The sequence below is a fragment of the Corticium candelabrum genome, chromosome 20, assembly GCF_963422355.1.
Source record: "Corticium candelabrum chromosome 20, ooCorCand1.1, whole genome shotgun sequence".
Classification (NCBI taxonomy): Eukaryota; Metazoa; Porifera; class Homoscleromorpha; order Homosclerophorida; family Plakinidae; genus Corticium; species Corticium candelabrum.
The window spans coordinates 5,510,343-5,522,883 of NC_085104.1; the positions used below are offsets into that span (position 1 = coordinate 5,510,343).

Sequence of the window (12,541 nt, forward strand, 5' to 3'; positions counted from 1 at the left end):
CCCATGCGACACGCCCCCAACTTTGCCTTCTTGTTTCTCTCTTCCTGACAGGCCTAGGTAAAAACTTGTTGTGCCAATGCAGTTGTGGCAACTAGTACTTTGATTAAACATTAACTTGTATTAGCGTGGGAGTTCTCCTTTAAACCAGATACAATAAGCGCATGCGTTGCATTCCATGATTGTCCGTCTCTTGGTCGCCTAACCACTGATGCGGTTCCCATGCGTGCCTCGAGTTACTAGGCGTTCTAGATATCTGCTGTACACTACTGTACTGCGGTGCACGTGTCTCTAGAGATCTACTAATTAATTAATTAAAGCATATTAATTAACTAAAAAGTAAGTTTGAAAGACTAACATTTGTATTATCTGCATCATGTTTCAGATAATTGTTTGGAATACAACAATCTCTACCGGCAGATTGTACTGTACTACACCCAGCAAATACAAGCTACTTTTATAAGCATAAGTAGGACAGAGAGAAAATCTAGTTTCTAATCCACATAATAACATACCATATATGCATGGACATCTAACAAGAGTCTACACTTGCAGACACATACCACACAAACATCTAACGTCAGCACTGTACCAAAACAAAGTATAGTAGGTCTAGTAAACAGAGCACATCTCATCTAGCACTGTAGATCGATCCACTGTGCAAACTTCTTTGTCTGCATGATTTTTATTGGCCCAAAGGTTACGCTCTGCCAAAGCCTCATTAAATCTGCACATTCAAGAGCTACACAAACACGATAAGCCACAAACCATCAAAAAATGAATGAGCAGTAAAATTCAGAACCGTTTTTTTTTACCACAAAGGAGATACAGCAGAAATCCGGCCTGGTGGCGAGTAGTACTAGTTGGAGCAAGGTCGGTCAAATAGACTGTGTCACTGAGAGCAAATTTGTCTCGAAGAACGCTAGATGTAAACAGCAAACGCAAATAGTTGAATAACGTATTCACTGCAACAGCAAGAGTCTATACAGTAGCAATCGGTTTTCTGCTTCTGTAAGTTGTTGCATGTGACCTGATGACTGCTTGAGTGACCAATCACTGCCATCGACTAGAAAAAACACCATTTATTTGACTCTAAAATAGTACAACTGCCAATGGCATACCCTCAATGGCCTCATCCATGCGTTGCTCTTCCACTACAGGTGAAGGAACATATGCAGCACCGGCCTCAGATAATTTAGAACTTGTTCTATGACATAAAAAGTTAGTAATCTCAAAATCATTTCACGACTGCTGCTCAGTAGAAGTTACACAAACAAACAACAAACAAACAAACAAAAACACACACACACACAAACACAAACAAACACTTGAAAAGAGGTAAGCTAATGGGTCAGTAAACAAACAAACAAAAGAGCAGGCAAGAAACTGTATGCACTACTTCACCATGCAATTACAAAACAAAAGGAATAAACTTACCGATACATAACGATACACACTGAAAACTTCAGTCTGCAGCAAACTTGCTAAAAGCAAATTCATTATGTACATCTTACTTGCGTTCTTGTTGTGTTTTGAGTGTAGAATTGTCATCAACCTCTTCCCCTGAAAATCAAAACCCACCACTACATATCACCATACACAACCAGTCAACACACAAAATACCAAACAAAGGTGTCGACTCTGCTGCTGGTTCTTCTGTCACTACAGGAGTTCTTGTAGATTGTAGAAATGACTTGACATCAGTCCCATTCTCCAAGAAATGAGAAGATAAAACGTCATCTGAAATCTGATCAAACAATGTCTTCAAAAATTGCTATACTGTCTATAGACAGAAAAGACTGACGATAGCATCAGCAACATCACTAGAACTTGCACCTGTTAAATAGTGGTATACATAACAGAGTCTGTTACATTAATAGAAGAAAACTTGCCCAGCTCTGATGACTGAGGAAATGACTTCCATTGCTGTTCAATGTCGACGTAAAATACAGGGAGTTCCTTGTACAAGCCTAAAATACAAGTAAATGCTGCTACACACTAATTCTTAAACTGCATTCATCCAAGCTCTGCAGTAAGTTTGCTAATTTTAAGATCCATAAATTAAAGCCAGAAGCAAACCATACTGTAGAAATTCTATTAATTAAGCTAAACATGTGATCAAAGAATGCTTAGCCATATTATAGTTTCAAAAAGCTGATTTTTAATCACTTAACATATATTTATAGCAACATAGTAATAATGTATGCAATTTCTGTTTGTAATATCAGTAAAAATTAATGCATTTATTACAATCAATTAATTATCAACATCAAATCAATTTGTTAATTAACAAAATAAATTATAGCCTGATTTAAACTACTTACTAAGTGGTACGTTGACAAACTCAGTGATGCTGTCAGCTGAGAAACAGCGACAGACTTCGTTCTACAAGACAGAATTACACAGAAGACAATTGACAATGCAATGCACATACATACATACCGTGTCTTTCAGAGTATTAGCTGACTGATCCATCATGGCACGAAACACCTTAGATGGAATAACAGTAATAGCATCAGTAGGTGGTCTCTTGCTTCTCCTCTTGGGCTGTTTTCTCTTTGCATCAGCAGCCTATTAAACATACCATTTATACAAACAATGCTGACACAAAGAAGGCCATGTCACACATCTTCTGTGTGTATAAAACTTTGAGACAAAGGTGGGTTTGTTTGCTGATGACCTATTTCCTTTTCTGTGTTCAATTCACTTGCTTCTTGGCAAACTACATGGTATAAAGTGACTCAGTGCCGCTGTCAATTTGTGCTAAAGCAACAAGCAACTTACGTGTGACTGGTTGAAATGATGATGAGTGAGGCTCAAAAATCACAATGTTGTCTTCAGACTCTGAGTGTCTTCATATAAAAAATGATATGACAAAAACAAAGTTCGACAATAACGTCTGACTCATTGTACATCAATGCTGTGTGTGTACATGGTGTGTGTGTGTGTGTGTGTGTGCACGCGTGCATGTGTGTATGAGAACGTGTGCATGCATTTGTACAAGTACTCATTTGCCTGCCTGCCTGTCTTTAAAGTGAGGGAAGAATGATTCCACAAAACCATTTGTGTCTGTACTTGTAGAATGATAGAACATCTGCCAGTTCAAATTGTAGTGTGCAATTTACAGCTCCTGACAGAAGCTAATCACAGTGCACTTTATTTGTATTGTCTGTCTGTCAATGCATACATCCAAATACTTAAAATTATAATTACACGAAATAGCTACTAGTCTACTGTGTGGTTGTACGCACGACACTCTAGGCGAGTTAACAGAAAACGATGTGCACCAATACATTGGAAAGTGAAGAGGCACTACAGTGCAAACCCTCCGCGTGCGATAGCTTTGCAGCTTGAATGTAACTAGAAGAGTGTGAGAAACAGATTGACATCTGGTCACGTATTTGCCTCAATCAGCGATCACGTGTTATGCCGTTGCATAACAGGCCGATTGGTCGGTCGTACATCACGTAACCAAATGCACTACTATACCTACGTCGGTAATGACGATCTGTCAAGAGTGAAATACTGTGTCTGTATGCCATGACAGCAGTCAGTTGCTGTAGATATTTTAATGCAGACTATTATTAACTTTCAAATCCCAAATTACAATAAATCAAACTGCCTGTTTGTTTGTTTGTATTTACAATAAAAACAAACTGTTTAAAAGCAATAAAAACACATTTTCGTTCATAGACACTGTTGCTACACTCAGAATTTACTCACTCTTTTCTATCCAACCTAGCAGCTTGCTCCCACACAAAAAACTCCTCGTCTTCTTCGTCACCAAACGTCTCCTCAAGATCAGCTTGTAGAGCCTGCTCCAAATCATACCATCAGCTGCTCATGCATTATATATGTAAGTCAGTCTCACACTAGGGTGTTGCTCACACTGCCAGTAATGAAGTCACAGCGACCTGTCTGCTGAAGAAGGGCAAGACCCATTACAGACAGCAGAAGCAACACGCCAGTGTAAAATTCGTAACTACTGTAGACACCTTGTAGGTCAGGTTGCCATTATGTTCCTCAGGCTGATGTGATGCTGTACACCGCCAAACATAAATATGACATAAAGTTGACCAAGCACGCCTGCAAACAAACTGCAATACTTTCTGTTGGCTGGCTGAGTGGAATAATAGGTAGAATGTCCTAAATAGTTACATAAAATTTGTGAGATGCTTGTGGTGACATTTTATAATACTAAATTGTTAATCTATTTGTGAGCATACTAGTGCAAAGTCGAGTTGAGTTACAGGTTCAAACTCCAAATCATCAAAGTCATTTATGAAGCAATCATCAGGAAGAGTGACGGCATCCCTGGGAACATGTCACATATCACAAACAGTAACACATATGCCTATCCAAATTACCAACAACATACCTAGACTGAGTGTTAACAACAGGGAGGTCAATATGAACACGAACAAATGTCAGTCGCATCTTGGATATACACAACTTCACATCATCTGATTGAAAAGGTATCAGCATCATACATACAACTTACTCATTATTTAACAACAAAAGTGAAATTATTAGTTTCTAGCACATGTTTACAAAACAAATAACACAGATTATTGTGCCCTATGTTGCCTAAATTAACATGTTACGATACTAAATCAACAACCTTGTCGACTTTCTTTTTAACAACATGCACGACATGTGTGTAAACACCACACACACACACACACACACACACACACACACACACACACACACACACACACACACACACACACACACACACACACACAACTAAACTAAATGTTAGGAGCTGGCAGATACTGGTCACACGCTCCCAGCTAACTGGGCTCCTGTGAGCTACTCAGGAGAACTCTGGGCCTGCGCTAGCAATCTCCTGGAGCCAGGCCAGGTACTCACAAGAGCACCGACTTGTGAAGCCAACTGTGGTGTGAGCACCAAAGTCTCACCTGAACCGCAGTGGCTGATGTCACATCACAGCCAATGGCTGCTTAGTTTCCCGATCAAAGAACAGGTACTGACATTTATATTCCTAAGACGAGAGGTAATTGTGTGTAAGTTTCTTGCCGATGGAAATTACACCACAGCTCGCCATACTGTGACTTGAACTTGCAACCCTGCAAGGTCCTGGATGTACACACTCTATTGGATGACTCCCTAACCAATTGAGCTATAGCACCACACACACACACACACACACACACACACACACACACACACACACACACACACACACACACACACACACACACACGATGGAGTGAGTGGTCGACGTGACCAAACTCATTTATGACTTTGCTTGTGTCTCCAAAGACTAATGCGTGCTGCGCAGGAGAGTCCACAAACATTGCATGTGAAGTTCCCACTCTTAGAGATCGTCTTTCGTTCCTGCCTTTTTTGTTGGAGTGTTTCAAACGCTGGTCTTCAAAATGATCTAAAGATTTGTTTGCAATAAGATCTCCACAAAGATCTGTCTGACGCATAGCTTTCCCAGTTGGATATCTCAGTATTACAAGATTTCAAATTGGATTTCAAAGTGTCTTTAATTAAAGCACAATTTTTTTCTAACAACCTGCTGTTCTATAACCTTCCTTCAGCTGACCATAAACACTGCCCTTGGGATTGTATCATCCTTCATTCAAACAAGATGGCCACACCATCAAAGTTTATCTTTGATTCAATTCCAGGCATGTTGCATTTCTTCAGAACCTTGGTATTGGGTATCATGTATTGCCATTTTATATTTCAATTTTGCAAAGACATCGCATGTAAAATTGGTCGAGCTGTTTAATGTGTCTTCTATATACTGTCCAAGTCTCAACCACACACACACACACACACACACACACACACACACACACACACACACACACACACACACACACACACACACGCACACACACACGCACACACACACACATGCATGCACACACACACACACGCAAGCACACACACACACACACACACACACACACACACACACACACACACACACACACAACACACACACACGCATGCACACATACACACACACACAAGTAACCGCTAAGTAACCCCTAAACTGCATGCTTGTAAAGCTATTTCTGTACCTAACAAGTATCGACTCTGCTTCTGACACACTCGCGTAATACCAATCATCAGCTGAGCACATAACCTTAGTGATAACCTGCCACCTTCAAACAGCACATCATTGCTAGAAATACAAGAAACATTTACAACTAAAACTATTGATCACATCACAAACCAAGTACATTGAACTATGCATAACGGCTCACCATGCCCTTGACACGCTGATTTTCATGTAGTCTCTCTTGGACAGCTTAGAGATTTTTCTAGGAGGTGCCATAGCAACCAACCTTCATTACACACAAAACGTCACTAATATTTGTCAATAATTTTGATCAATTAATGATGTTAATTAATAAAATCTGACCACACCCAAACTGGGCTATCCCTACATACAGATAGGATACAATAATACTCAGTGTTTTAAGTTAAAAGAAACATATTTGAAATGCTATAAAAATTTAGCAATTTTGATTTAGCTACACTGTGAATACAGATAAAGACGAGGACATAGCAGAGACAATCGAGATGGTCAGCATGACTGGGTCAAACAGTTAAATTGAGTTTTGGAAAATTGAAATTATGCTAGCGAGCAAATTAGCATGGCCTTTAGCGTGCGTTAGTCCTTCCCGATACTGGTCTACGAATGCAGATAGGTCTGAAACCATTTTTGAGAGCAATAAAAACAGTGATGACCATGTATGTAATAATGATCTTCCATAATAAGTTACATGCTAACAATCCATACATCCGGGTAGGGTAATCCGGAGTAACTTAGAAGTAATTTGATACACGCCCGTATATTGCTACGTATGAGTGTTGTAGTCGCTTGATCTTACTACCGTATAGAGCAGTAGCCTTCTAAGTGGGCAACCATCTCTGAAATCTCAATCGTTCTTGAGATAATGCGGGAATTTCGTCAGCACTGCTAATCTTGTGGGTGGGGCAACTTCATGTTTGTTCTGACAACTGGTACGACTTTCGAATGCTTGTAACTATTACTTGCTTGGGTACGTTTCTCTACTGCATCTATTGTGGTAGCGACAAATAAGGCATATGTCTATATTCGCTGTACCCAATGAAGTTGCTGTGAGGTCTAGACGTGTAAGAGGCGTTTGTGGTTATCGCTTCGCCGTCCCGAATGTTCATTCAAGTAGCAATAAAACTCATATTCCTACGGGCGCGTTTCCACTAGTGCCTAAACCAGTATAACAAGTGATTTAAGGTAAACTGGTTTAAGGATTGATCTGTTTCCACATGCGCTAAACCAGTTATATTATAAACCTAAACCGATTTCTTAAACCTACTTTGAAGTAGGTTTAGCAAAGTGGTTTAGGTTTAACTGTCACATGACTTTAGTGCGCTTGCTTAGATGGCTTCTGATAACTCAGTTTTGATGATATTGACTACTTTGCTGGGATAGGATTGCCTTACAAGATGTAAGGGTTGTTAAATAAAGAAAAAAAATCAGCAGCTACAGAGAGAGAGAAGACAGACCATCCGTACGGTGCCGCCCTTGGTCATTGTCATGCAAATTCCTAGTAGTAGATGCTAAATCAGTGACAACCAACAGTTGCTCTGACTCGATGAGTCGACAAAGCAGCACAATACTTCGAAATAAAGCATTCCTAGACGCTTTGTTTTGCACATCCCGGATGTTCCAAGTTTCTAGTGGAAACAGTCGCTTTCTTGAACTGGTTAAGTTTTAAATGTGTTTAAGCTAAATTAGTTTAAGGTGCAGCTAGCGAAAACACAGCCTACGTCAAGTAGTTTACTAACAGTAGAAGAGATTCAAATCCTAAACTGGAGGTAAGACACTTCACGCTCGAACAGGGCTAGATATTCACGGAGTTACCCCGGATGACCCATAATAGTCTCGCGTAACCACTGTTTCTAAATACTTCCTGTGAAAAAGATTTAACACCAGAAGTATTTAAAAACGGTCTGGCTATGCGAGACAAGAACCATAAAAAGTTCTAGCAAGACCAGGGAGTATAGTGAAAAGACGATGACATTCACAAGTTCAGCAAACTCCTCTATAAAAGCAGGTCACACAGTAAGTTCACAAGGGTTTCTTCGGAAAGCTCTTGAGTCGAATCAAGAATGTCTAGGTCTCTCGTTAGTCTTTTCAATCGCCATGATCCATGGAGTGCAATAATGTGTCCCAGCTCCGTGAGGCCGCTCAGGCGTCGCTACGCTGGTCATCTACCCACTACAGATGCGCACTTGTTGTCTCGCAAGCACGTTGTTCAACCGCGTATTGTCGAACAAGATGGAAAGAAGAAAGTGCAGTGGACGTTTGATGTGGAAAGATTCGAGCTCGAAAATATCGAGATCAAAACATGCTGCAGAAGTCTGGAGGTGCGAGGCAACACACCAAGTCAGATCATCACCAACACTACCACGAACTTTTAAGAATGTTTTCGCTGCCGGAAGGAACGCAGCTTACACAGATGAATAGTGCATTGTCTGATGAGAGTTTGCTGACTATTGAGGTGCCGTACACACCTGTGGCAATGGAACAGAAGCAAGAATTTGAATTCGAAGCGATTGAGATTCCTATTCAGCACGAGTGAAGACTTAGAGGCCACATTTTAGACATACAGAATGTTTGTATACTTAGAGGCCACACTTTAGACATACAGAATGTTTGTATGCAGTAGTTGATGGTTGGTAGTTGAATATTTATGAAGGATTATATTTGAAAGTCATTCTCCTAATGAGCTGACATAACGCGTGACTACAGTTCTGCTGATTGTAGTTAGACTAGGCCAACCTAATTTCTTGATGCTCAGATTTCTTAACATATTAAAAACCAGATGACTGGCCAAAATTAAAATTAAAAAATAATGCCATGTGATATAACTGTAAGTGTACCACATACCAGATGACCTACACAACTGTTCACATGTAAAGACCACATGTGAAGCTGCATATGACTAAATGCCAAGTTTCTGTTGTTTTATCAAGCATGAACTACTAAAGTCCGTTCAAAGAATGGAGAGCCCGTGGGAAAATTCCCGTATCTCGGTAAGTACGCCCCCTACACCGTTGCTACACATATCATTCGAAAGCACGTGACTAGGTGGAGTCAGATCTCTGGACAAATTAACTCTATAGATCCTGTGTTCGTAGATACAGCATATTTCCTGAAAGAGACTCCTCCCATGCATTACCGACAAAGAATACCGCCAGTAAATGACACCCACGACACCAATTGTACTAATCATTGTTATCATTCTCGTCGTCTCCTAGCAGGATCTCTTCACTGTCTGAAGAGTCCTCTGCACCTACTTCTATAACTAGGCTTTCTACTGCTTGTTCTACCTCGCCGTCTGATGTTCTGTAGTGGTTTTCCACTTTCTGGATAACGTGGTCGACACACTTCTTCCATTTGGCCGCCGTCACGTTTTCAACGCCTTCTCTGGCCAGTTGTTCGATGGCTCTCATCGTAAAATCCTTGTTGTGGTCTGCAGCGTATCCTTTGACTTGCGCCCATACCAGTTCTATAGGATTCAGTTCACAATGGCCCACCGGAAGTCTGAGGACATCATGACCTGCATCATTGGAGAGAACGTCAGTGAGGTATTTCGTTTGTGGGTTGGTTGCCTTTAGTAGCATGAACAACTCAGATTTCAGGCGTTGCTTATCGTAGGTAATACTGTGCTTGTCAAGGTACGCCATTATATTCTTTTTCGTGCTGCTCTTGGTGGGCACTTTCTCAACAACACCATTGTGGTACTTGGCGTTGTCAAGGACAATGACTGACTTGGGCGGACAGTGAGGCAACAGCTGTTTTTGTTACCATTCCATAAAATGCTTGGTATTCATTTCATCGTGGTAATCCCCGCTTCCCTTTTTACCCCTGAAAATGAGAGCTGCGTTGGGAATCCAGCCGTGCCCACTGCCAGCGTGGAGAATGATGAGCCTACCACCTTTTCCTGATGGCACTCGGATACCTCTGCTATCATAGTCTAGCCAGCAACGTTCATGGGTATGATGGGCGTTCAACCAGGTTTCATCCAGGTAGACTATCGTTCTATTGTCGGAACGGAAAGTTTGTATTTTTCTCAGGTAATCGTGTCTCGCTGCAATTATTCTATGCTGCTCATACAATGAAACCTTTTTGTTTCGTCGCTTGTAGCGAAACCCCATCCGCCTGACAGTGGCATACAACGTTGTCCTCCCAAATGGATACTCAACGTCTTCTTGCAAGGCCAACAGAAGTTTCTCCATGGTGGGCAGTTCACTGCTGGTGTAGAATCTGTGTATTCTACGACGAATAACCCCTTCTAAGAAGTTATCCGTTTCTTGCTGTGCTGCTCCTGACCCTGATTTTCTACCCAGCTTTGCTGGACTGCTGACAAACCCTTGTGATCTCATTTCACTTCCAACTCGCTTCACAGACGCAGGTGACACTTGCAGAGCTTCTGCAGTTCGCTTGATTACGTTGCCAAAGAGAATTGGCGCTCCTGTGGTCTTCTCACGTTCAAAGAACTCTTTCACGCTCGCTATCATACCTTTGTGTGAGCTTCTGAAAGCTGTTTGTGATTGTCTCTCTCTTTTGTTGTTGAGTAGCAGGAAATTCACTACCAGATGAATGATCAGACAGCAGTTGTAGGTCAGCTGACCGTGATGATGTTGAACTTCCAGGAACGTCTGAAGCAGCCATATGGGCGACGAGGACGCGAATGACAGAAAATTGTTGAACTATAGCGTACAGGACAGACCCAGACGTACTAAAGTAGATAGTAGGCAGCGAGGGCTGGGTAGCAACCATTGCTCTAATCGCTCGTTAAACGATTGTTAGTATTACAATACAGGATGATAGCAACATTTTTGCGTCCGCCCTAATTGTCTTATCTATTAACCACATTTCCCACGGGCTCTCCATTGTTTGAACGGACTTTAGTAGACCATAATTCCATATTAAGACATAAGATGTCAAATGAGAACGTGAGATGTTGTTAAGTTAGATGACTACAAATTGTAGAGTGTGATAAACCATTCAACTAGACTATAAGTATGCTACAACACACACACACACACACACACACACACACACACACACACACACACGCACGCACACACACACGCACACACACATGCACGCACGCACACACACACACACACACACACACACACACACACACACACACACCATCATCATCATCATCACCACCACCACCACCACCACACTCTAAAGTCAACAAACAATAAGCATCAATATTACTACTTACTATCACACCATTTCAGGCTCAAACTCCAAAAGGATTTGCGAAACTCAAGTACACTACCAACTGGATATTAAACATGTAACTTGAAACATGTAACTTGACTGATATATGTGTATGCTTATACACTCAAGTCAGTCTCTCCCCGCCTTTGTCATTCCCTGGATTGTCAATCCTCGCCAGAGAGAGACTGCTACAGGGCCGGCTACTGACGTCACTAAGTGCTTTCCATTATTACACATCGCGTGTTGGCTGCCTTGGGCACATTACACACCCTTGGTAAATCGCCTTCTAATAGTTGTTTTGACGTTGCACACAAGCACTTCACAAATCGCCAGGAGATCGGCAGAAAGCAACTGAACAATGTATTTAAAGTGGAGAGGACTGTATAAGCTGCTAGACGGAAATTTATATCGACAATGCATCATCAGCATGGGTAGAATGTTCTGACGCTCTGTTCTATTGAAAACCTGTTGTTTTGCAGCAGACTAGACACAGTGCAGCATAGCAACAAGCTTTCACGGCATAAGCCTACGTGTACTGTAGAAGAATTCACTTGCCGAGAAGATACCACTTACATACAGTACACTAACAATCACAATATTATGATACAAGTGACAACCACTAAACCTCTTCAAAGTTAATTGCACTGGAAGAAGGCAGTCCTGTGTGCCAGTCTCTCTCCGCTGAGGATTGACAATCCAGGAAATGACAAAAGTGGGGAGAAACTGGCTCAAGTCTAGTATATGCTTACACTTACGTTATATATCACATGTCTAGCCGCTGAAGCCTGAGGGTTTGAGTGTGGGTTGTGTGGAACTCACAAACATCTCTGGCTGCTCACCTGATTGTTAATGATTAAAAACATTTCAAGCCATCTAATAGCGTATTTTGCGATCATCTTTTAAACAATTTCAGATCAAATACAAAAATTCAGTTATTTGATGAAGTTAGCAAAAATTAAATAAATTCAAATAAAATAAATTAGGTAATTCATATGACAGATCACGTAGCCTTTGCTGCAGTATATATCATTGTAATGTCTGACCATATGAGTCCAAACTTGCCGTGCTGTCTGTTCAGAAGATCTGTTGAGTAGAACATAGCCAAGAATTCGATGTGACTTCCAACAGCTGAAATACGGTGAACGTTGGATGCAGCTGAGAAATGTAGCAAACCCGTTGTCCTGTCCTATGGAGCGAATCAAATCCATGTTCTTTGCTACAAATCAACCAATAACTAACGGCGAAACCCGGATGCGGCTTAGT

At 41.2% G+C, this 12,541-nt stretch overlaps 2 protein-coding genes across 4 annotated transcripts; both read right to left on the reverse strand.

Moving 5' to 3' along the window:
* Positions 1-356: 356 nt before the first annotated feature.
* Positions 357-12,476, reverse strand: LOC134195719 (uncharacterized). Of its 3 annotated transcripts, XM_062664795.1 has the most exons (20): positions 12,322-12,475; positions 6,249-6,329; positions 6,063-6,166; positions 4,376-4,460; positions 4,224-4,311; positions 4,104-4,143; positions 3,993-4,036; positions 3,721-3,812; positions 2,782-2,849; positions 2,625-2,719; positions 2,440-2,568; positions 2,322-2,382; positions 1,890-1,967; positions 1,802-1,833; positions 1,621-1,744; positions 1,512-1,560; positions 1,119-1,204; positions 985-1,063; positions 813-919; positions 357-739 (listed from the first exon to the last, which is right to left on the reverse strand). In XM_062664795.1, exons 1-20 carry the CDS (start codon positions 12,375-12,377, stop codon positions 633-635), a joined length of 1,605 nt encoding a protein of 534 aa, XP_062520779.1. In that variant the 5' UTR covers positions 12,378-12,475; the 3' UTR covers positions 357-632. The 3 variants fall into 3 exon arrangements, with proteins under 3 accessions (XP_062520779.1, XP_062520780.1, XP_062520781.1); XM_062664796.1 differs by lacking the exons at positions 6,249-6,329; positions 12,322-12,475 and having other exon boundaries at positions 4,376-4,434; positions 6,063-6,137; XM_062664797.1 differs by lacking the exons at positions 357-739; positions 813-919; positions 985-1,063 and having other exon boundaries at positions 1,152-1,204; positions 1,505-1,560; positions 12,322-12,476.
* LOC134196001 (uncharacterized) lies at positions 9,841-10,591 on the reverse strand. Its single transcript, XM_062665081.1, has one exon. The coding sequence runs from the start codon at positions 10,555-10,557 to the stop codon at positions 9,841-9,843; it is 717 nt and encodes a 238-aa protein (XP_062521065.1). The 5' UTR covers positions 10,558-10,591.
* Positions 12,477-12,541: the final 65 nt, after the last annotated feature.

What these genes read in the sequence shown, in the direction of transcription:
- LOC134196001 (XM_062665081.1), bottom strand. Translation starts at nt 10,557, where the DNA reads ATGATAGCGAGCGTGAAAGAGTTCTTTGAACGTGAGAAGACCACAGGA.
- LOC134195719 (XM_062664795.1), bottom strand. Translation starts at nt 12,377, where the DNA reads ATGTTCTACTCAACAGATCTTCTGAACAGACAGCACGGCAAGTTTGGA. An exon ending in ATGGCAACCTGACCTACAAG is followed by an intron (nt 3,813 to 3,992) that starts GTGTCTACAGTA and finishes GATTTGGAGCAG; the next exon opens with GCTCTACAAGCTGATCTTGA. An exon ending in GCAGAAAACCGATTGCTACT is followed by an intron (nt 920 to 984) that starts GTATAGACTCTT and finishes GTTTACATCTAG; the next exon opens with CGTTCTTCGAGACAAATTTG.